Genomic DNA, 25500 nt, shown 5'->3' with positions numbered 1-25500 from the left:
AAGAGAACAATTTAGATCATACATGTTTATCTTTTACTGTTACTCACACTGGCAAAATTCCACAGTATAAATGTCTTTCATTATTCCTGAAACTGGGTGTTTGCAGCATGAAATGTGTGCTGCCACAGAAGCACCAGCATAAGTTTGAACATCGCTTCAGAAGAAACCTGCATTAGTAATGACAACGAATCACATTGAAAATGGACACCACTGAAATGGTTAGCACATCCAGCAGGCAATGGAGTGGAAGAAACTGTTTGTATAGTGACAATGTCACCAGCTTCAGTCTGACGTTTGGTTCTGGGACCATTAAACTCATAAAGAGACTCCCCTCACATTCAGGGGGCTTTACCGAAGAGAAGCTGCCAAATTAATGTATACATGATAAATGCTTTCAAACCACCTGCAAAACGAGGGGATATTTTTCAAGTTTTACATGCTTCTGCATGACAGGAGGGAGACGGACAACTAAGTGATGCATTGTTTAGAAGCAAAGTGCTTAGTTTATATTTAACTAATAATTAATAGGTGTATTGTAAGTAAGAAACTAAACAATTATAACTAACATCATCAATTATTTCTTAGTACAGATGTATTTCAAAATTTCCAAAAATTGTAATGCATATGTAATAATTATGTGAATATAAGCAATCCAGTCACTGGAGCACTTACGGAGGATGATCCCTGGTGTTCCCCAGTGCTGATAAAATAAAGAATGCTGCTTAACAGTATAATCGACTCTGCTGTTAAGTTTATTTCTCCATTTCAGTACCAAAAGTGAAGCTCAGTGAAGAGAGCCAAGTAAAGAACAGTTCACGAAGTTCAGTGTCGACTGACTAAAGTACTGTATTATGTGATATGAAAGCCGATGTTTAAAAAAAAAAAAAAGGCAGATCTTTGTTAAAACGTGTTTCTTGATTAGCTCAACACAGTTAATCTCTTTTCTAACACAGATTGAGAAGAAAAGGAATTCATAACGATGGCAAAAAAAAAAGTGCCACAGGCTGGGTACAACACTTGGGAGTCTCTGCAGAGCAAGCAAGAAAAACGAGCAAATTAAATGCCGAATGGTGCAAACTCCTCATTTTAAGAACAGAATCAGTGGCACCATTTCCGTTTGGTTCCTCATGCTGCCCGCGTGTTGAAGCACATGAGCAGTGACTTTTTACCCTTCCCTCTGTGTACCTGTTTCGGCACATCTGGCTGGGCACACAGCGGTGTTGGCGCAGCCCAGAGCTGCGGGCAGGGAGGAGCGGGCAGAGAGCCGCTGCGGGCAGAGAGCATCGCTACCCGGGGAGGGGACAGGAGGGGGTTTCCCCCCCTGCGCCGCTTCCAGCGCTCACACGGGGAGCAGAGGTGCCTCCTCCTTCTTCTCCTCCTTTTCCTCCTCCCCCTCCTCCTCCTCCCGGCTCCTGCCCTGCCGGCTGGCAGCGTGCGGCTGGCCGGGGACCTGCCCGGGAGCCGGGAGGAGCCGGGCCGGGCTGTGGGCAGCCGGGTGCGGAGGGGCGGGGAGCGCGGGGCGGGGCGCGGAGCGGAGCGGGGCCGGGGGCTCCAGCGCCCACAGAGCCACCGGCAACCCCGCGGAGCTGCCGCCCGGGGTCCCCGCCTTGTCCCCGTCACCCCTAATGGCCTTTGTCTCTCTGCAGCGGCAGCCGGCGGCGCAGGGACGGGGACATGGCTTGGGGCGAGCTCAGCCCCCTCCGCTGGCTCCGGGAGAGCCGCCAGTCCCGGAGACTCATCCTGCTCATCGTCTTCATCGCCTTGCTCCTGGACAACATGCTGCTGACGGTAGTCGGTAGGTAGGATGGGTTTTGTTTGGGGTTTGGTTTGTTTTCTTTTTTTTTTTTCGTTTTTTATTTTTCTTCCGATTTACTCCAGAAATAATCTCCGGTGACAGATGTACTCCCTGGATGCATGGTTAATGCATTCCAACCGAACATTTCCAAGCACTGATTTTTTACTAAATGAGAATGATACTCTAGGTGCTGCAAACGCTGCTATACACATCAAAATCTCGCTTTTATTTCTATGTTAATTGCAGGAATGGTATAAAAAAGTCTGTCTTTTTTTTTCTTTTTCCTACTAAAAGCCACCGGCACTTCACAGAACAACAGATAACAGTATTTTTAGCCCATCATCATTTTTTCTCCTGTGGTCATGTAACTGAAACAACAGGCTAGATAATGCTGGAGATGCCTGTTTCCTTGTGATAGTTCGTCTTTACCCTATGCTGGTCTTAAAATGCTAGGTTAGTAAGAAAACTATCTGACTGGGTTTTAAGAAAAGTCCTTCTATAAGTTGGTTTAATAAAATAACCAAGTTTTGATCAAAGTTGAAGATGCAACTTTTACTGGCTTCAGATGCATAGTGTCAAGTCTTAGGAATCTACTGAAATAAAATACTTGGATATTTTTCACCGGTAGTTTTTGAAGTCCTCATATTCAAATGTGCATACGGACATGAATTTTAATAAAATGGTTAAGAGAATCAAGGGGTTCATGGATGCACACAGACATACGCATGAATGCACATGCTTCTCTCAAAAGTGAATCAGGCTGTCCAGAGCTGCCTGTTGGATGTTACATGTATGCTACAAGCCCTAGAAATTATGGTAGTTTGCAGACTTATTGAAAGGAAGAGATAGATCCAAGACAAGGAGGGGCAACTCTGTCACTAGTGTTAAATTCAATAAACCTGATATCTGCTTCTACAGATTCTGAAATGCAAATTTCTGAGATATGTATTAATCCAATTAAATTTCAGGTAAGATGCTAAAGCATATAAAGCAAGCCCCTTCTGGATGATCTTTTCAATGTAAATTTAAAACAAATGAGGTATGCAAACATCAGTACATTAGTTCTGATTACTTAATATAAGAGTGCTGTGTTAGGGCTGCTGTTTACCAATAATTTTGTGGTTTATTTTAGAAATGTGTTTTATTACATTTCAAATATTTTGGTTTAACAATGGTTTCAATGCTTTTCTCATCGTTTATGTTTTCACAATCTAATAAATGGATTTGTGCAGTCACACGACAAAGAGGCTCTTCAGATGTGGGTTTTGATACTTTTATTTTGTTTTCTGACTGACGTTTGTATGGAAAAACTTGTATTTATCAAAACTGCCAAAAAATAAAGACTAATGCAAAAGAACTTTTGGTTTTAAACTGCACTTTTGAGTTATCGGTGTGATTTTTCCCATGAACAAATGCGTATTTTTGTTCTGTGTTTCCGGTGTTCAAAATTCTTACTAGTGTGCTGTGTAGGAAAGCCTTGTATTTCCTAATCAATGGCAAAGCAAACAAGAAAATTTGGTGATTCCCTTTACAAATAACCTGATAGTAAGATGCCAATATATTCTATTTGTTTTTCCAGTGCCAATAATTCCCAGTTACCTTTACAGCATCAAACATGAGAAAAATGCCACAGAAATCCAGACTACTAAGCCTAACGCGGTCTCAACAACGATGGACAATTTTCAGAGCATCTTTTCCTACTATGACAACTCCACGATGGTTACTGGAAACGAATCTGATAAGACACAGCCCAGAGAGTTGCATCATACTCAGACAGAACAAATGATAGTAAATGTGACTCCTTCCCCGTCTGATTGCCCCAAGGAAGATAAGGACCTGCTGAATGAAAACGTTCAAGTCGGTCTCTTGTTTGCTTCAAAAGCAACAGTGCAGCTAATCACTAACCCCTTCATAGGGCCGCTGACAAACAGGTATGTTATTTCTGCTACGTGACTCAGGATTTTGTATTGATGTTTTAGTCTGGACTAGTATCTCAAGCGAAGTATCTTTAATTCTATTGTGGCCCTGACTTCTGGCTGCCTTGCTTTATCTGGAGAAATAGTTTAGTGAATTACATTTGATGAACACGTCTTTTAAACGCCTACACCCTTTCCAAAATAAATTAGTAAGCTGCACATAAGCCATTTGATACATTCAATATCATACGTTTTTCCTTCAGCTCCTGAGGTCTCTGGTGCTTATAGAAACTTTTCCCTGGTGTTGAAATTTCTTCAGTACAGCTCTACTGACTCAAATGGTGCTACAGCTCAGTATTTACAAAGCACTGTGAATTGATGATGTATTTGTTACACCTGCGTTAGGCAAATGTGATATTGAAGCTGCAGGTGGGGCTCAGACCCCTCCCTTGCTCTCACAGAGACTCACAGCTCTTAGTGCCATTTGGTGTTCACCAGTTTGGAGTCACTTGAGGTAAGAATCAGTAGGAAATTCATGTGGACTTGAGTGAAAAATGAAAAAGTGTGAAACTTTGCTGATGCCGTATTCAGTGGATCACAGATTTCCACCAGTGCATGAACTAGCACAGCCTTCAAATTGTTCTCTCTAAATTCTTACATATTTATGATACCTGAAAGAAAATATGTTTAAATGGTACATCATAGAGAATCTACCTGAGCCAGGATCAAGGGTGTAAGGACCAATGTCAATGACTTATAACCCTTTTTCCTCAAAATCTAAGCACTAATGATGTATTCATAATATCATTTAAATTTATGTTATTAACACTTAATTTAATGTTATTGTTAGTGTTTTATGTAACTGCTCCCCACAGAAGCTCTCCCAAACCAAACAGATCAATCTCTGCAGGAAATAAACTCCAATAAAGTCCAGTCAGGTCACTAATTTTCATATTTCTTATTGAAACTATTTTTATAAAGAAGAAATTTTCCTTTCAGAAAACAACATGCTGCAGAAGTTTCTCCTTGTAAAACACTTTTGTTTCAGCAGTCAATGCTTATCAGGTGTGGCAATAACCAAAACAACCAACACCTTTTAGTGCTACATATTTCAGGTTTTGAAACCAAAACTACCTTTCTTAGATTTTACAGTTTATATATATTGCCTGAGTGTTTAATTTCAATCTGATAGAAGAGTGACCAACTGAGGGTTAAGTGGTGGTTTGAGGCACAGTGCTATGAATTCAAAAACCTGTATTCAATCTGTGGAACTGATCTATATACAAAAGCTTTAAGTGAGATAGACCGTTTCATTTCTCTCTCATTTCACCTTATCTCCTGCTGCATACCACCTACACAGATATAAGTACGCCATTGCAAAATTACTTTTCCACAAATATTGCTGTGAGTTGAGAACGAAACTAGATTTTTATTACCTGGATTTTCTGTATTGTTTTGTAAGGATGTGATAGCTCATCCACAGGCAAAGTAACATAACATCAAATAATATTTTCACAGTAGCTCTCTAGGTATTTTTCTAGATGTTCCTAAATGTCTAAATTATTGCCCTACTTATATTTACTTTGTTAGTATAAACTATTCCACAACCTGCCAAGCCAGGAGAGAGGCAATGGTAAGTTATTGATGGCTTTTTTGATAGTGCAGTTACATCATAGTGGAGACGCAGTCTCTGCTGTTGCTTGGGCTGTTGCTCTGCCTAAGGCAGAGGGTGCCTATCCGGTCGATGTCTCTCCATGTTCCTGCGCGTTTTGGGACTGGAGCCTGGTGCTGCCTGTGCTGAGGCGTGGGGTGAAACATCTCCCCCAGATCTGGCTGTGGGGCTGTAGATGTTCTTGTAGCATCTCCCTTTGCTGTTAGGAGCAGGGTGGGCAACTGTGTTCAGTTTTGGGTCCCTCACTACAAGAAAGACACTGAGGTGCTGGAGAGAGTTCAGAAAAGGGCAATGAAGCTGGTGAAGGGTCTGGAGCACAAGTGTGATGGGAGCAGCTGTGGGATCTGGGGGATTCAGCCTGAAGAACAGGCTGTTCTACAACTACCTGAAAGGAGGTTGTAGCATGGACAGGGTTGGTCTCTTCTCCCCAGCAACAAGCAACAGGACGAGAAATGGCCTGAAGTTACTCCAGGGGAGGTTTAGGTTGGATATTAGGAAAAATTTCTTCATGGAATGGGTTGTCGGGAATTGGAACAGGCTGCACAGGGCAGTGGTGGAGTCACCATCCCTGGAGATGCTTCAAAGACATGTAGATGAGGTTCTTAGGGACATGGTTTAATGCCAGTGTTAGGTTAATGGCTGGACTCGATGACCTTGAAGGTCTCTTCCAACCAAATGGTTCTATGATTCTACGAACATTAGTGCTGTGAGCTGAAATTTCCTGCTGGAAACCTCCTATAGGTTTATTTTCACATGGGATTGAGTGTGTGACCACAATCACAGGGGCAGGTTTGCGAGCTCAGACGCCCAACAAGTGAGAAAAGAAAAACAAGAAGTGCATCACCCCTGTGTCTTGTGCTACTGATTCTTCTCTCATACAGCAGAAATGAGTACCTTAGTGGAAAAGTGGCTTGAAATTAGATTTAAGGACTACTGGTTTTCTTTCATGCATTATTTGTTTCTTGGTACCAAGATCTGCCTTTCTTCTGAGAAATGTTTAGTGGAAAATATCAGTTAACACATTTATCAATTAACTGTAAAAGTCCTTGGCAAAAATCCCTCCTAAAGTTGACATTTCTTAATAACAATGTGTATATGATAAGTTAAAAAGCAGCGTGAAAATTGTGATTATTTAAATGAAACCGAAAATATCTGAGTTATCATTACAAAGACTCTTCCTTACCACTGATAAACTGTTTAGTGATAATCGTTATTGCCTTTACTACTTTTGCAAAATTTCATCAAAATACCGCAGCTCAAGGAGAACTGGTTGCTTAGTTCAAGATTAGTGTACTCAGTTTAAGATGCCCAGTTGGTTTCTTTTTCAAATAGGCAGCACACTGTGTTCGTGGTTTTTATTTTTCAGTCAAATATAGTTGTTCAGGAGCAGTTTAGATTTTTAATGGAGTACAGTTACTGGCTTTCAGTGTGCACTGGCTTGGAGTGCTTGAGTTTGTACAGGATTCAAGAGGATGCTCTATTCATATAAGTCTATGCGAATAACTATTCTAGGTTTTCTGGAGTTTTGTAGGCTGTTTTTTCCCTTTCTCTGTAGCTACTGGAGATGTAGATTTTCAAAAACAAATTTCAAAATTGGCTCGATTCAATAAGTCAATTCAGCTGAAAACATTTCTTATTTCAAGCACAGCTCTTTCATCAGAGTAACATACAAAACACACAGCTGGGTTAGTGAACCGGTTCGTAACTCGTGTAACAACACAATTTACCTTTCGTCTAACAAAGTTCTAGCAAAGAAAATGTTAGATGATGGCTTTGCAGTAGGATGTGACCACACGCTTCCCACTGTGTCACAGTTTCAGGGCAGAGCTGATAAGATTTGGTGACTCAGATGCACATCATGTTTTTGCTTGTGGTGAAATTGGTGAGAAACTGTACAGATAGCACAGCACTTGACACAGGGCACTTTGTGAGGAGGGTGTATTGGCAAAGGGAGATTGAAGGCTCTGCCTAATCCTTTCCAGCAAAGAAAATGAGCAAAAGGCTGCTGTGTTCTCTAACACAAGCTGATTTTCTCCATTAATTTTTCAGGCTCTTACCAAGCTCTGTGAATGGGGCTGTGAGTCCAGCTGTGCTTGCCCCACAATCCACTGGAGTCAATGAATGGCTCCCCTGCCATGTGTCTCCCTCCCTTCATTTGTCAGTCTGAAAAAAAAAAATAGCTTCAACCTCATGCTTATCTCTGTGAGGACTCAAAAACAATTAAAAAATGAACAGATCATCATTTCACCATCATTTTAGCAAGAAATCAATGGATTTGCAGCACTGTAATGGATGGATAATTAAGCTCTAATCATCCACAGCTGCTAAACTGGTCAGTGTAACCTTTATTTTACTGCTGCACAGGACCTGTCAATTGATGGTCTTATTGTAGGTTAACCTCATTAATGGGTACAATCCACTTCCAAACAGTCCTGCAATCTGAGGTCAACATGGCACTGAAAATGAGTTATTTAGGTGTTCTCCATCAGTGGCAGCCTTTCCTCTCCCTCCTTCATCTAATGACTTTGGCTTTTTCAGAAGTCAGCAACACTTGTAGGAAGCACTTCTAACTCTAGGTAGCCTTGATGAAACATGCTGGACTCTGCTTCAGATTGTCTTCAAGGGTTTTGAAAGGTGTGCCTGAGAAAATGGCACACTTGAGCATGGTAACAAGAAAAAAGAACAGAGATGAGAGGCTGTAGTATTCTTTTGTGTTACACACATGCAGAAGAACAAAGTGTAGAGGTAACTGTAATGGAGCATATCATGTCACGTCATGGCCAAGAAGTAGAAACTGCATATCCATGTGTTTCATGTGGCAAGAACATGAACAGCATAGGACCAAGGGACAGTCACTGAATAGTTGGCTGTTACAGGTAGTGCTTCTCTTTTTTGTGACTATTTATGTTATATAGTGTAATTATTCTGACCAACAGAAGCTTCCAGTTTGTGCTCTCTGATATCTGTTGGACAGATCAGGGAATGCAGCTGTAGATTAGACATTCTTGGTAGCACAACTGCCAACTAATTAGTGCTGCTATTTCAGGAGGAGGCAGGGTTTGCTAAGATTATGCAGGAAAAGACAATCTGCATATCTGAATGTCAGCTGGAAATGGGAAAGACTGTCCTCTGAGCAAGAGGAGACTTCCAGAGGTTCAGCAATCTCATGCAGGGGCAGCACACTGGAATTGGGCATCTCTAAATTGTGGGTGAACTGTCAGGCAATTTTTAGCTTTTCAGAGGATTATAATTACTTGTTTAATTCAGAACAAATATGCATGTCCTGTGCTGACCTGTATACCTTTGCATCATCTTGTATGATGGATCACTGGCAGTGCAGATGTTGGCTGAAAGGACTAGATGTGCCCACATGGATCTGGTTCTGAAATTATTAATTTCTGCATGGAGGAAAAGGTGCATGTTAGACCTTGGTATGTGTGATGAAGCATCATGGTCTGCTGGGCAGCAAGAGTAAGACTGAGCTCTGCTCCAGTTCTGCCCTCATCACCCTCTGCTGAGTGTCACTTCACACCTTGCTGGGACCCTGTTTGTCCAAGATGAAGGAGGAATAATACTTGCAGCTGCAAAAATTAAGAATGCCTTAACAGCATGTTATTAAGCACTAAAAGTGACTTCCAAAATGCTTGTTTTCTTACAGCTTTCAACCACCAGAAACTTTCCAAGTGTAGAATGCCTTCTGGAAGGCTAAAAATCTGCATCAGCTTGATAAAAGTATCATTTAGAACTAGTATGACAGCCCTTCTCTTTGTTTAACTCAGTAATGTTTATGGAAGATCTCATAGCTCGTGTCTCTGGTCTAGTGATAGAAACATGAATGTAGGAGCTACTTTGGATGGCATTTGTTTTCATGCAAATGACTGAATTTTAATTGTGTATTTGTAACAGAAATGACTTGCTATCTCATGGCCCCTGTGTCTACTCTAAGAATTGCTTGATTTCTGTACTGTAATCAGACTTCTCCTTCCACAATGCCCACCTTAAATACCTCTGGGGTGGCCTTGGCAGACACAACACTACTTCATCTTGCAATGGAAGAAGGCACAAGGTCATTCAGTGTTTGCTTTCATAGTACCGCAGAGGAAGACAATATTGCTCACCAGCAGCAGTAGCCATATCCACAGTTGTTGTTTTTTTAATCTGTACTTCTATCAGGGCTTTCTTTAATTGAAAAATTCAAAATCAAAGCAATTATGATCAAACTCTCTGTGGTCTATTCTGCCTGAGCTCTCCGGGAAGTGCCCACCTCAGCTCTGAGGCAGCAGATGGTAACAGAAGAGAATAATATGTTATTTCCTCGTGTACTTAGAAACATCAGAGAAGATCAGCATCCCATTGTGTAATACCTACTATACACATAGTAAGAGAAGAGACAGGCTTAGAAAAATCATCCGCTTTAAATAAAGTAGACAAAAAAGGTAGTTGTATTCTCTGACGGGCCAGATATTGAGGTGCAAATAGGTTAAAATTATTATCATAAGGTCACAGGGGAAGTCTGATAGTGCCAGGGTTTTAATTTGCTTTGGAGAAGTCGGTCCAGTTAAGTAACCATAAGAGTAACTAGTCTTCTTTGTTGGGTATTTCTAACACCCACTTACAAATTTCAACTACAAGAATTAGCACACTACAATTTTGTCGTATTTTTAATGTAGTGATGATATTTAAGGCAAAATTTTTCCACCCGCTCTTTATTAGAGATTTCTGCGACATGTATAAATGTGCATGCTAGGCTTCTTTAATTCATAAAACTCAACCAAATGTTAAAATGAGATATTTAATGAACATCGAGCTTTGCACTTCAAAAAGTTCTTCATTATCCATGGTCCTTAATTATATAAAAATTAAATTAGCAAATAAACAAAGCTTAGAATAATTAGGCTAGTTTACTTCTATTAGGACTGCTATAGTTAAACATTTTTAAAAAAAGAATTATAGACTCTTTCATTATCTGATAGACTTACTTAAGCCAATACTGCCTGTATAAATGCCCAATACTGTCAAATCTTTAGAAACTGAAGTCAATCAGTACTCCTTTGAAAAGCATCATCCATTGCTGAAGAATCTGGCCCTTAAATAATACAAATAAATTGAAATAATACAAATCAAATGCATGGTTAAAGAGTTTGTTCATTAAATAATACAAATACATTTAAGATGCAGAATATTATCAAGAAGAGGCTGTGAATAGAATGTGTTGAATAGAATATACAGACTGTCTTCAGACCCACCTGGGTATGGGTTTTGATTCTAGGGCAGATTTTTAACACTGTGAAAAACAGTATATTGTGAATTTTTTTGTTGAAATTTGATTTTTAGCTGCCAAAAACATGTGTTTGCCTGCCAGACAGAAAATCATTTATTTTCTAGAAAATACTTATAGCAACCAGGTGTTTCTACAGGCTGTTTAGAGTCCTGATGGAGAAGTGGGCTGATGAAGAAAGCTTTGATCTGCTCCATTTTTACTCCTACACATGGAAAGCAAAAATATTCTCAGGTTCTTTGGGACTCTTCCAGTGCTCCTGGCTGAGGGAAAACTCCCAACAAAGCTGATGACAAATTTTCCCAGTAAAAAAGCCTTTGATTTGACCATGTCTCATTACAGTCATTGTCTTGTGAGGATGGAAACAGATAAGCACTGAAACACTACTGGGATATTTCACAGCTCAGACAAATCTTCCCTTCTCAGATCCTTGGAAACCCCATGGCTGCTCAGAGATACTTTATTGGGTACAGTTATGGTGGAACAGGGCAATCAGATTCTAATGAGAGGGATTTCCAGGGATTTCAGATATAAAGTCTGGTGTGCCAGAAGAAAAGGCATCTGTAACATGAACAATTTGATCATGTGGTATATATATATATATAAATGTATATATTTCAAAGCCTATCAAGGAACTACAGGTGGGTTTTTTTGCAGTGTGTGTGCTCACGTAAATCTAACTCAAAATGTCAGTGACACAATCCCAAGAAACGTTAATGTTCATTTTGTTTTCCAGAATAGGATACCAGATCCCACTGTTTGCTGGCTTCTGCATCATGTTTGTGTCAACAATCAGTAAGTGTCTGGCCCAGATGCAACTTTTAAATAAATAATCTATAATAATAATCACTAGGAATTCTTCTTGTTGATGTAGAGGGACTGATTTCCAAGGGAAATTTAAGGGTAGCTGCTCCATGTGTATAGTGGTGCTGATGAGATCTGACAAGTACACTCTTACAAATGTGCTCTAAGGAATTCATCACCTTCCATCCCACCTTAGCAGGTCTCTTCCTCACCTGAACCTTTCTTGCAGGTTCTTGCAATCTGAAGCGGTGCTCAGACAGTTTTAATAAACTGATGGCAACGGGAGGGCGATCAGCCATGAGAAGGCTGTTTTGCAGGGTCCTTAACAACTAGATATCATAAGGGCTTATCGGAAAGATCATGAGGTTGCAGTGGCTCATGAGTAGAACATGAGTCAACAGTATCATCGTGTCGCTAAACATCGCTGTGGGATGCGCAAACAGGAGCACAGCCCGCGAGTCAGCTGAGATAATTCGTCTGCTCTAATGGCACTGATAAGGCTTCAGCTGCTGTTTTATGTTCAGTTTTGGCATGGCACTTGAAGCAGCGGCCCAGGTGGAAGGAGTACAAAGGAGAACATCAAGGACCATTAGAAGCTTGTGAGAAACAGCGAAAGAACTGGGTCTGCTTCAGAAGGCAGATGTAAGACACATCAGAGCCTATGAAAAAAAGGAGGGGAACAGTTTTCCATGTTCACTGTACCTAAGAGAAGGAATAACGAGCTCAAAACTCTATCATCAAGGGGACTGAAGTGCCAGAGAAGATTACCTTGTTTAGAGTCACTGACAACTCCGCATTTTAGGAACACATTAGACTAATTTTGGTTGGGATGGAGATTAGAATAGTAAGCCTAATTCATAGCAGAGGGGAGTATTGTTGATTTGCTGGCATACTTTCTTCCTTTTTCCCTGTCCACATGGGTAGGCAGTTTTGTAACAGCTGGTGAAAAGCCAGAGAGGCACAATGCTGCAGGGCAGGTGGATCTTGGTTTTAGTTGGTGTGTAACAGCTTCCCCCAGCTATAAACTATCTGGAAAAATTCCTTAGGTGGCCAACAGATTGGAGCTTTAAAAATATTTTAAAAACTCACTGTAGATTTAATGATACTGACCATGACACAGGCTCTACAGAGGTGTGCTTGTGCTTCTGGGACACTCTGCTTTCCAGTGTTGTGGGTGGGGAATTTAGTTGGAACTTCAGACTGGGCAGCCTCAAATGAAGGAGCACGGGGAGACAAGGCTGGGAAGAAAGGTCTTAGTGCTCCTTCTGTGTGCTGCTGAATCAGAGCGGGATGTAATCAGATTCTAAGTAATTAGTTAAAACTGCTTGTGTGCTTGAAGTCAGTGTTACCAGGAGGCTTAGACACCTGGGAGCAATTCAACACTGACACATCTAAATGCAATAAGGGAAAATAATGCAGTTAGCATTGAAAGTGGCACAAGTCACTGTAATCGCTTGAATAAATTGCATGAGTTTTTTTGTGATTGTTTCAAGAAATCTTAACTTTTTAACCTAGTTACAGTTAACCTAATTTTAAAAAATTATCTCTGTTTTTTTCTGTAGTGTTTGCCTTCTCAGGAAGCTACACGTTACTGTTTATTGCCAGGTCCCTTCAAGGAGTGGGTTCCTCTTGTTCTTCTGTGGCAGGTAAGAGAGGATAGGATACAATACAGATAACTGATTCTATCATTTTTAGTAATCTTCTAAATTGTGCTTTGCCTGCTGTTTCAATAATTAATATAAAAGTATTCAATTCAATCAGGTTCCCTACTTTTTCTGTCCCTTTCATATAAAGTAGCTCAAAAGCAAATGTCTCTTCAGACTTGCTTGGTATTTGGGTTGTGGTAAGGTACAGCACTAAATGAACTGCACTCTCCCTGGGATTTCTGTATGTGCGTCTTTAACATTTTAAATTCATTTTTAGCCATTTTAAAGGTCATCAGGAACTTATGTTGGTACTTCTTATAGTAGGGATAGCAGCTCTGCCTGTTACTGAAATTTCTGTTATAAAATGTTGTTTTCAAGGACTCACCATGCTGTCTGCCTGTTTGGACTGAGGTTACCTCTACTAGATTTCCAATGCAAGGTTATAAGTTTTTAATGAGTAGGTGAAATGCGGTATGGGTTTTCAGCCCAAATTATTCAACCATTTCTGAGACCGAGACTAGAGAAAATATGGGGTTTTTTTTAATGTCAGAACATTTCACAATCTTTCCTTCGAAAAATTCTCTGTGATGGCAGCAGGAATAACAGTTTAGCTTGGGAGGGGAGGTTAAAAGAGCTTTTTTTCAAGAATGTGTCTTTTGGCTTCCTCAGGAAAATTCCCCCTCCCCAGCTGGCCTGGTCTTTAAGCAGGGTTCACACACACTCCATAGAAACATAACAAGAATTTGGCAGCTGGATTCTTTGTAGGTTCCTTTTGCGAGGGTTTTGCTCCAGCAGCCCACATCTGGGCAGCTGGAGAGATGGAACACCCCAGGCTGAGCTTTTGAACTGGGAGCAAGAAGCAAATTATGCCTAAGATGGGTTTTAAGCTGTGCAGCAAGCACTAGTTAGGCAGAGATATTTAAATGTGGGTGAGAAATGGGAAGAGCGAGGCTGCAGCAAACCGAGCAGGCAGGGGCTGTGATGAGGAGCCAGGGATGGGGAAGACAAAGACAAGCAGGAGAGGTAGAGAGAAGGAAATCCATGGTTTTTTCTTTGCACAAGTTGAGGTTACAAGTCAAACTTTCCAAAGGGCAGTCATGCCAGAATCAAAATGATTTTTCAGCTTTGAGTCAGTCCCTGTGCAAGTATGTACTTTGAGATACAGTTTTTAGATGAGTACCTGGCTTTTTTTTTTTTTTTTTCCCACAAACAACCTGCAAAATAGAGCAGAAAAGGCCAAGAGATCACCTAGTGCACCCCCTTCCTGAAGGCAGGATCAGCTTTCTATCTGTCATTCCTCATGCACACTTGACAGACATGTCCTCAGAAGCCTCCAGAAATGCCCTCAGCATCTGGCTTTGTGCTTAACCACTTTTACTGGCAGGATGTTTTTTCTGATATCTCATGTAAACCTATTTCTTCTTCCCATACTTGAGAGAACAGGAAGAACCATTTCTTTTGTTTTATCTTTGTGGCTCTTTTTCATATTGCAAGACTATTATCACATCTCACATCAGCTTTCTCCTCTCTGGTTTTAAAATGAAAGTCCTGCAGCTGTTTCTTAGATATTTTTCTAAGCCTTTGCTCACCCTCATTGCTCTTCTCTGGACAGTCTCCAGTCTCTTCAACTGTTCATGCAAACAATTTGATGTCACCCACAATTTTCAATAAGCATATTAATCCACACAGGACATCTCTTCTTTTGATGCACATGTTGGATTGTATTCACTTCATGATCAATCATGCAATATTTTTTTACTTTTCTTTGTAGTCGTGGACCTTATTTACTGAGTCCTACTTAAACCTTGATTTGAAAACAGAATTATTAATTTCTGTGAGGAGTCTTCTGCAGGATTTACATCTACAGTGCCTGAGTGCTTCACAAAACCACAAATGAATTAGGCTTCATGTTTCCTTTTGTGAAATGAAGGTTCATTATCAAACGCAGAAGTGAGGCATGTGAAGACAAAGGTCAAAAGAATCTTTCCATTTTGGATGCTGTACTTAAAATACTCATAGTAATCAGCTCTGTGCAAAACCTGTCCCTGGCCACAGCTGTAGCTGTGAGTGGTCACCAGAACTTTGTGTCAACAGCCCAGAGTATGAATAACAGATGGGGAATACCTGTCAAAAGCTCTGCTTCACCCAGTTGAAAAGCATCATCTAAAAGCTCCGTGACAAAGTCAGGGACAAAGAATCTAGTAAATAAGGGCATTATTAAGTTATATGAATAATACCATACAATAGAACAAGGTCTTAGAATCCATTTACATTGCCAAACCACTTTTGCTTCAAAGTGAATTCTACAAGGAGGGAATATACACATTTATATTTATATATATACAGACACTTGTTGCCATCTTTGTATAATATTTAGTAGGGCTGGCAAATGATGACCATAAACTGGACTACACAGCTGCCTAATTTTGCATTGTATATTTTTCTTTTCTTTTTCTTTCCCTTTTTTTAAATTTAGGGATGGGCATGCTCGCCAGTGTATATACAGATGACGAAGAGAGAGGCAACGCAATGGGAATTGCACTCGGAGGCCTTGCTATGGGAGTATTAGGTCAGTGAGATGGAGGCTTTGCTAGCAAGAGAAACCACCTCCAGCCTTCCCTAAATCATGCACTTGCGATCCAGGAAAGCAGCAGAGGAGTCTCATCGAGTGCCATGTTATTGTAACGTCTCCTGATTAGATTAATGGTGCACGTTAAGAACAGTTTTTTCCCACAGCAACACGTTTCTTATGTGGATACATATGTCAGGCACAAATCTCAGATACTTGCTTTTTGTTTACTTGGAAGAATATTTTGGGAAGTGAAGAATATGGTTATTGTCATGATCAATGAGATCAATGAGCTATGTGTTTAGCGTTTTGTGGTGGTGGTGGTGTTTGCTTTTTTTAATTGAGCTGTTTGGTCACTGGGTGCCGCAGCAGGATGCCCAAACCCTTGCAGAGGATGTTTGTTCACATCTGTGTCCTTTCTTTCTCCCTGGCAGTGGGCCCACCTTTTGGGAGCGTCATGTATGAGTTTGTGGGGAAGAGTTCTCCGTTCCTGGTGCTGGCAGCACTTGCCCTCTTAGATGGAGGTCGGTAAATACAAAGAGTCAATATTGCCATGTAGAACATCCTTTTCATATTTCTACCACCTAACCCGCTCCTTGATGAAATGTTACAGTATTGATTTCTTTTCGCAGCTGTTCAATTATTTGTTCTGCAGCCATCCAGAGCACAAGCAGAAGTGAGTATTAACATAAAACATTCTAGGCAATGGATGACACTTTGCTTTTCCTAATCCCAGGCTTTTGTTTCATAGAGTCAGAAGGGAACACCATTGCTGACACTTTTGAAGGACCCATATATCATTATTGCAGCAGGTACCGGATCCTTTATCTTTTTCTTTAAACCATCTGCTGGTGTTATACCTGGCACTCTGGAATGCCTCAGGCTGAGCTGATTTAACAATATTGTCATTTGCTGTTTTCAATAACTTGAATCTCAAAGAAAAAAACCCAATCTGTTGGTAATACAATATGAATATACCAGTAGAAACATAATAGGCAGAAAGTTTGATATGTAGACGTCTTTCCAGCTGAGATGACAGGAACCACCTGTAGCTGCTTGCTAAGGCAATGACATGTGGCCATGAAACTATCTCTGAGGCAAGTGAATAGGGCCAAGGCTTTTGGAGGGAGGGATTTTCAGTTTTCGGATCACAGGTAGGCACAGGGAAGAACACTGAACTTTGTTTCTGTTTGAAGAGGGAGTTTGGTCTCCAGAGCATGGATTATATTTCAGAAAAGGTCTGTTTTGAATAGTGTTTGGAATTACATATATCATTTGTCTAATGAATATTTCTGTCTCAAGGGAAGTTTGCTTTTTTGCATTGCATTTTGTTGAGTATTTATTCTGAAATCTGTAATTAAGCCTGACCCTTTTAAGTGTTCACAAAATACCTGAAAACAAATAAGTAATGTTTTTTACAGTTTGGTTCCTTAGTGCTAACCTTCTCATCCAACAAAGCAATTCTTCCAGGCTTTTTTGGGTTCTCTGATTCTTGGTGGTCTTAGGGAATTACCATTCCCCTAACTCTTTGACGAGACACTTGGTCAAGCTGTCTGTGAAGTTATTCAAACGCCTTCGCTTGAGAAAATCTTGAACCATTAGAAAACCCTGCTGTAGAAGAAACGTATTTGAGTAGCAAAGACAGTACCTGTCATAAGAGCTCAGATCTATCATTCCTCTCATTCGGTACCTTGGCTCTTAGTGTTTACAGCAGGTGCTGCAAGGTGAGATTCATCTAACATTATTCTCCAGTCTCTCCTTTATACGCTGTCCTTGCCAAAGTCTAATCTGTGACAGAACTTAGTTTACATCACAAAATGTGACAAGGGGAGCAATTTTAAGTGGTACTTTGCTTGACTAAGACTTATCCACTCATGCCAAGCTAGTCTTAGCCAAGGAGGAAAAAAGGTACCAAGGGCCATGATGCCACTATTTTGACCATATCTGAAGTCTGCTGAGAGCAGGGATGGGCTTTGTTCCCACTTTTTAACACATCTACGTGGCATTTAATTTCTGCAGCTATTCTCTTTTCTGAAGCAGTTTTTGCTGATGTTACAGGGCTCTGTACAGCAGGGCTGCACAAACAGTCTCAGGGCAGCATAGTGAGGAAGATTGAGAGCTGGTTATCCTGGAATCAGGACAGTGTGTGTCAGAGAGACCTCACCTTGACTGCTGTGGCGCTTTTCCACTCCTTGCACTGCCAGTGCCTCCTGTTTCCCCTTCCCATCTTCAATCCAGAGTGGCTGGGCAAGAGCAGAGGAAGGGAAAGGAAATATGTACAGAGAAGCAGAAACATAAAGACCTTCTCTGCATCCACACAGGATGACTTGTCTCCCTCCCACCAGGCATCAGCACCCAAGATAAAAGAAAGTCCCTGTGGTGGGATATTGGAGGGGTCAGGTGCAGCACTCATGGTCTTTGCCTCCCAGGACAGACTTTGACAGTACAGATGATGCTGATGTTCTCTAACCTCAGCCTCTTATCTCCCTGCTTTATTTCCCTTGCACACCGAATTTGGTCTTTTCAGAGATTAATACCAAATAACAGCTATAAATTCAGCCTTTTATCTGACCTACCAGTGTCCAAATGCAGCTTTCTTGATGCACCAGGAATACACTGTTTAAATTTTAATTCCTTCAGTTGGGAAGTTGTTGCTTTTTACAGTGAAAAAGGTCTGAAAATTTCATTTGCTCTCCTTCACCTCAAGGAGTTCCGTGTTTTCCTTGATCTGTTTTCTAGGATGGGAACTTCTGATCCTGAGATTTACAGGGAAGGGTGGTCAAGCAGGTGGTTGGGCCAGTGGAGTTAGCTCCGTGCTCTGACACCTTGAGGCAATCAGTTGAGGCATCATGCCACATTTCTCCATATCTAAGCCAGGATAACACATCTTCTACTTCACAAGGATGCTGTGAACGTAAATGTCCCACACTGTGTAGGACGTTCAGATACAACGATTAGGGAGAAGGTTAAAAGTCCCATTGGGTTTGCAGTGCTCAGGAAGATTAGAGGTTTTGGATGGCTTTTAAGACATTTAACGACCTAATTAAAATACTGACTGTGGGCTGGCTTGTTAACCACAAGTAAAAAACAGGGATATTTTAGGCATGCTGCAAATGGACTAACAGTTTAAGTGTTTCTTGCTCTGTTGATTTAGGTACACTAATTTCATGGTATAAATTCAGATTCAATTTCCTGAGCGTGCGTCACACACTTGAGTCATAATTGTATTCTCAAAGCACAAGCACTTTCTGACCGATTTTGCTTATCTATAGGACAATATTAGTCTTTAACACAAGATGTCTTGAACTCAAACATGAGGTTCCTCTCTCTCTGAAAGTGTGGATTTTTCCCTTAATAACCCATGTTGCCTTTGAGTTAATAATGTTGACTGTCACGTCCACTCACCAGTCCAGGTGGGGAGGTTACGAAGACGTGGGCATCAGGAGGATGGGACCAGATGATATGGCAAACTTGTATGAAAACCTCTGTAAGAGAAAGGAAATATGAGCAAATATAGACTCTGCCTTCTATGTGGATTGTGTCAGAGGTGATGCTTCAAAGTCAGTGCCATCAGTATTCTCTGAAAAGAAATGTGACTGACACTTTTTGCCATTGCTGGTTGGAGCTCAGTGAATGAAGTAAGTCACTGTCATTCTTGCAGCCAGACCTCAGTGGCAGAGATTAAAGAAACACCAGATGATACCAGCTGACAAAGTTGCATGGACAGAAGAATTAGTTTAAATTACCAGATGCAAACCCCGGAGTTCAGACAGATATTATGATGAGCACATGGTTTCTTGAGAAGGGTTACAACAGCTTTTTCATGGAAAAATACCAGTGACGTCTACAGCACTCTGCCAGGAGCTGAGTGGGTTCTCAGCTGCCGAGGTGGGATCCAGCTGGAAGGTTGCAATTCCACACCTTTTGGCCCATGTAGGACACTAAGTCTAATTTAAAGAAAAAACTATAGAGGAACTTATGCCCTTGAGATGTGGCCATTTAAAGAGAGGTCCGTGCAAGACAGAGGAAAAAAATAATTTATCTTCTTTTGGGGAAACTTAAGGTAGCACAGTCTTTATTGGACTTTGCCCTGAGTTTGCAGAGTACCAGCTCAGGCCTTCACTTTTCACTTGGGGTACATCCTAAATATCTGAAGTACCCCTATCACCACATACCTGAGTACTTTGGTAAGCTCTGATGATGCTCCCTGACCTAATGAGAAGCAGTTATGACACACATGCTCATACCCACCTGTTTCTCATTTCTTTGTGAAACTTGTTAAGAGCAGGACCGTTGCTATTTAAGCCATTTCTGCTAGGATGCTCCTGCTTCCTCTGGCTGCACTTTGTGTGGCTTGAAATGTGGTTTTTCTTTCCCAACACTGAGGAAGCTGCTTGAGCGTGGCTGATTTTGGCTCGGAAGAGGGCAGCCCTGAGGTGTTTAACTGAGGCTCCTCACAGCCACTGCGCTGGTGGGAGCTTGCAGCAGAGTGGAAAGGTTGGCTTTAGATCTAACCTTTCATCTTTAAGGTAAAGCAGCGCTGAACTGTTGCCACTTGCCCCAGGAAGGGAGTGAGCCAGCTAGCCTGTGAGTTCATTTTAGGAATCATAGATACACAGTCTAATATATTCTGACAGGTTTGAGCAAGGAATGACATCAGTTGCTCCTTTTGTTTTGAACTGTATGATGAAGAACTTGTTCCATGAAAATAACGTTTCTCTGACTGCAGAAAAATTGGGCTTTTTTCTTAAAGAAACAATCTCTGAAATTTAGAAAAATTTCTAGACTCTTACAGACATTATAAACATTAGGGAGAAAAGCGGGAGCACAGGCTTGAGGTTGTCGCTTCTAGCAGTGACTTCCAAGCTCCCTTGAAAATGATTTTGTAAGGGATTAGCAGAGGCAATGTGTTGCTCTGCATTAAGCTTTGACTGCCTCAGGGTCTTTTGATCAAGTGGAAAAGGCGTTTTGAATCCAAAGAAATACCATTGAGTTAAATAATCCCTGCACTAAAGTGAAGTGCGCTACTGAGGATAGAGGAACTTGACACAAACCCAGCGGAGTCTTGATCTGCAGGCAGTGGCACAGGGCAGAGCTGAGCCGTGGGCAAGACTGAGTCAGCACTTCCATCTCTTGTTACCCTCTGTGTCTGGGTGACTAAAGGTCCAGAAATTCAAAAGAGATCTGGAAGCATTTGAAATTCATAGGGCTGGGCAAGCTCAGCCAAACCTACGCTTTGCAGCATGGATTTAACTGGCTGCTAGCTAGAGGATCTCGACGTGAAATTCCCTTTTGCAGGGTACAGACATCTCTGTGGCTGCCTCTTGGTATTTTTAGGATCGGGGCCACCACATCTCATCATCGTCATTCTCAGATGGTGGAGGCACAGGGTCAGAGCCAGTGCCTGTTACACAAGAGGGCTCTGGTTTTGCCCCAGGAGACTAGATAAAGACCAAAAGATCATAGTTTTAGGTAATCATTTGTACAACAGTCAGACCTCCTGAACTTCTAAATGTCATCAAGCTCACTGCAAACTTTCACATTATGAAAATAGCTTAACCTTTATTGTAGAATTTCTAGGAGAATAACAATATATAGAAGGTTTTCTTCAGTGATTTTACTTTCTGTTCTATTTAACATTAATCAGCAACTGATGCATGAAAAATAGAACTGTAAAAAGTGCAATGATTTACATAAAGTCATCCATTCTCTGCATGCCTTTTTGTTCACGGTCAAAAGAAATAATTACTACTACTTTTTTTTTCCCCTCCCTTTCTTTCTCTAAGGATCAATCTGCTTTGCAAACATGGCTATTGCTATGCTTGAACCAGCTTTACCCATCTGGATGATGGAGACCATGTGCTCAAAAAAATGGCAGCTTGGTAAAGTACAGCATATTTTTTGCATCTCTATATTTTATCTAATGACTGTCTTAATTCTGGTGCTGTTAAAGATGGTCTCCTTATGCTTCAGGGTGTATTTTTTTTTAACTGTCTTTAAATTGCCAGTGTTGTACCAGTACAATTGCAAACATTGGTCTGTAAGAAAAGTAGGTAGTGGATTGATGTTATTGCAACTGAGGCTCCAATAAGGGGCAACACTTGCATTGCAGGGAGAAATAGATGGAGGCAGCCATGGCACTGGGCTTGTCCTGCCTCCTTCAGGAGCCTCAGCAGCAAATCTGGCAGCGAGTGTTGACTGTGAGCTGCAGAGCCAGCCCAGTGGGGCAAAACGATGTGTTTGGGGTTTTTCTCAGAGGGTATCCTTCCACAGTTCCAGCTTTGAATTGCCAGAGGCTGGCACCCACAGAAACCTGCAGCAGGGCCCTGTGTTTGGTGCAGAGCATGTCCATGCCAACACATGCTCCTTCCAGGGCTGTTCCTGGTAATGTGTGGAAAAAGGATGGACTTTACTGGAAATGTAGCCACCAAGGGCATGAGGAGCCCTTGAATCTGAAAGATTTGACATCCTTTCAGTGATTACTTAGTCATCCCATGCAACAGAAAGCAATGGGCGAGCCCCAATTTGGACCACGTTATAACCTGTAACATGGTCTTGGGAAAACTGTCCACAGGCAAACTGGGAATGTGTTCTGTGTATCGGGTTAGACTAGACACTAAAACTGGGGTAGTTTGTTTTTTTTTTTCCTCTTGTTCTTCTCAAAAAGAAAGCAAGAAAGAAAGATGGACTGCAAAATGGACTGACTTTGAGTGTGGGGCTGTGTGCAGTAGGTTGATGTGAATTGTCCTGGCTGGGAGGTGGCTGTCGTGTACCACAAGGTGTAGTGTTGATCCTCTGTATCTGTCTGACTGATGTTTACCCTTTTAATAGTTTGTAGAGAAGAGTTGTTACCATTACAAACACAAAGCATATTTGATAAAGACTATTCTGGATTGTGTCATTTCATTAGGGTATTTTTTAATATTGATATGTGGCATTTGAAAGAAACTGAAAAATTCTTCATGAAAATTATGTGAGCATCCGACTAATAGCCCTACTATCTTAGTGCAGGTGTCCCTGTGCCATAAAGCAAGCACAAACCTTCGTTCTTATTAATGCAAACCCAGGTCTAGAGTGGCCATATCTATCAGTCCTTGATGTGCTGCTGTGCTGTTGAACATGGTAATAAGTGCTAGCCTGTAATATAGCAAAATTAATGCACAAACTTAAGCATTTTAAACCCCATGAAGAAAAAGAAAGATTGCTTATCTACCTCCCTCACTAGAGCTTCATATTGCTGGTGCAACGGAAATGAGATTTGGAAATCTCTTCATTGAACAGAGGTTCCTTAAAGAAAAATACCCATTTTAAATAAAAAATGATATAAATAGTTTACTCCATTATGCTTTGTCTGATTTGACAGCATTAATTAAAAATTTTAAGCCTCTTAAATTATTCCTTGAACTGCAGGGTTTTAAGCAAATGATTATACAGCTGTTTGAAGCGTGGTCTGCAGAAGGTCTAAAGAACCTTAATTTGATCAATTAATGTTACTGTGCATAAAGCTTATTTGGAATATTGTGGTTCTGCTTCAGTATACTCCAGCTTACACACCAACCTGCAAGTCTTATTTAAAAAGGCTTTACAGTATTTTTTTTTCCTCGTCATAAAGGTCTGCTGTATGTGACCATTTGGGCACATGTAAAAAGGGAGCTCCAAGCAGTACCAAAGTAGCTGCGGTTACACAGGTGAAAATGTTTCCCCAGCATCACCACTGTAACTCACAAGGATTTTAATCACAGGATATTGCTGGGCTAAAAATTACCTCTCTCTTTTTTTTTTCCTTATGAATATCAGAGAGATAAGAAGGAAGATGGATAGGCAGGAAATGAGAAAATCTGTGTTGCCTTGGTGAAAGATGAGGAGCATATACACTTAAAGGAAATGGTTTGATCATGTACCATAATGTCCAGGCTGCTTTCTAAATCTGAATTATCTGATTTAACAGTGACCAAATGGAGGGATTGTCTTGGCATGTGCTAATTTGTCAGGCTTTCTTAGCTTGTCAGGTTTCTCAGTTTTATTTTTCTTAAGAAGATGATGAATTTAATGGGAACAACAGAAATATTTCCCTTCCTCTGCCTCTCGATATTTTTATTTTTCTTCTCCTCGAGGGCAGCCCCTGTTCTCACACACACCTGCATCCTCCTCCGTGCTGTCCCTTAGTATTTCATAGAACCATTTTTGTTGGAAAAGACCTTTAAGATCATCGAGTCCAACCTTTGACATTTCTCCTCTGGCTGGGTCCTGCTCTGCAGCTCCTGTGTGAGAGGATGAATCCTCAAACACAGATTGTAATTGAATTTTAAGCCCAAGAGGGGGACCGTGACTTGCAAAGCCACAGCAGCTGTCCTGCTGTCCCCTCCTCCCGGGGGATCCCCCACCCCTGACCATTTTGGGCATCTGCTCCCTAAGCCACGCAACCAAGAAAGAGTCACTTTCCTTGACTTGTTGCTCTTTGTTGTTCCGTCCCCTCTCCCACACCAGTTCTTGTAGCTGATGCTGTAAAAACGCTTTTCAAAGGCATCACATCACTCCTGCATTTCATAGATGATGTCCTTAGATTTCATGAAAAGGCTGCAAGAAACCGGATATTTGATTTTTTTGGGCTATGCACAAAGACTCTATTAGATGTGTTCAAATCAAAATCACAGCATCTGGAATTTATTAGTTTCTTCTAACACTTTGATAAAGTCATTGCTGATAAAACGTCTCGTTCATATTTTTCAGGTGTTGCTTTTCTTCCAGCTAGTATCTCTTATCTCATTGGGACTAATCTTTTTGGAATACTTGCGCACAAAATGGGAAGGTATGCTTAATTTAAAAATACTAATAATCTTTCAGTCTGTTCGTGTACCATTTCCAGGGCAGTTTATTGATGATGGAAATTATTAAAGTTTGTTCTATAGTAGTGAAATCACTTTTTAAAGATGTCGCTACCTTGGTTGTAGCACTTGGCACTGCAGACATGACTTTGAAACATTGAGGATCAGTCCTAACATCTCAGTATCACCCATCTCTGAGTGACATCTCTTTTTTGACAGGTGGCTTTGTGCTTTACTTGGGATGCTAATCGTGGGAATAAGTATTTTATGCGTAAGTAGAAGATCATATATCTTTCAGACCATCTAAATGTTAATGCGTTCACCTTCAAATACATGCCTTCCCATGAGATTCTGCTGAAGTTTCTGCTTTATGATACATTATTAAACAATACGTAGTTAATAGGTTCCAGATCACTTTTGAGTGCTTTCGAATTTCAGTGCTTTAATTATTTTGAAGGAAGGCTGGATTTGAAAGGAGGATGATCCTTTTTTTTGAGCTGTCATTCAGCAGTTTATTCTTGCTCATAATAATGTGTCAGTAGCCCAGAACAAGAATCAAACTCCTAACTTGCACATCTGTACCAAGTGTCCCAAAATTACTCTGATAATTTATCTTAGAAAAAGAAAACTAACCTCATTAGCATGTGCAGTGTGACTTAATTAAATGCCTGAAATTTCCTTTATAGGTACCGTTTGCTAAAAACATTTATGGACTTATAGCACCAAATTTTGGAGTTGGATTTGCCATAGGTAAGAAAAATTACAATGATTTCTTACAGTGTGTTACTTATGTAGAAATGCTTTTATATGAAGTTACATGGAAAATCAGTTTTGTTGCCATTCCGCTCTGACAGTAGTAAAGCCTGAGCTGTGGCCCAAACTGGTAGGTAAAGCAAGGACTAAAGGACGGTGCCCAAGCTGCTGTTAGACAAGCTGGATTCCAAATTCTGCCCAGAATTGCTCCCTTGACCTAAACAAATCTTGCAAACTGTCCA

At 40.9% G+C, this 25500-nt stretch overlaps 1 protein-coding gene across 3 annotated transcripts in view; it reads left to right on the top strand.

Moving 5' to 3' along the window:
* Nucleotides 1-1175: 1175 nt before the first annotated feature.
* SLC18A2 (solute carrier family 18 member A2) overlaps nucleotides 1176-25500 on the top strand; it is a 28633-nt gene continuing 4308 nt past the window's right edge. Inside the window, exons 1-13 of one of the 3 annotated variants that reach the window (XM_065066899.1) lie at nucleotides 1176-1356; nucleotides 1647-1795; nucleotides 3375-3726; nucleotides 11398-11456; nucleotides 13028-13111; nucleotides 15588-15680; nucleotides 16115-16204; nucleotides 16313-16356; nucleotides 16432-16492; nucleotides 21467-21562; nucleotides 24411-24489; nucleotides 24725-24776; nucleotides 25192-25255. In XM_065066899.1, the coding sequence (XP_064922971.1) occupies nucleotides 1675-1795; nucleotides 3375-3726; nucleotides 11398-11456; nucleotides 13028-13111; nucleotides 15588-15680; nucleotides 16115-16204; nucleotides 16313-16356; nucleotides 16432-16492; nucleotides 21467-21562; nucleotides 24411-24489; nucleotides 24725-24776; nucleotides 25192-25255 (1195 nt within the window). In that variant the 5' untranslated portion in view covers nucleotides 1176-1356; nucleotides 1647-1674. The other 2 variants (XM_065066901.1, XM_065066900.1) reach the window with 2 other exon arrangements.

This window comes from Columba livia, chromosome 6 (genome assembly GCF_036013475.1).
Source record: "Columba livia isolate bColLiv1 breed racing homer chromosome 6, bColLiv1.pat.W.v2, whole genome shotgun sequence".
Lineage (NCBI taxonomy): Eukaryota > Metazoa > Chordata > Aves > Columbiformes > Columbidae > Columba > Columba livia.
This window is presented reverse-complemented; position numbering and strand designations above follow the sequence as displayed.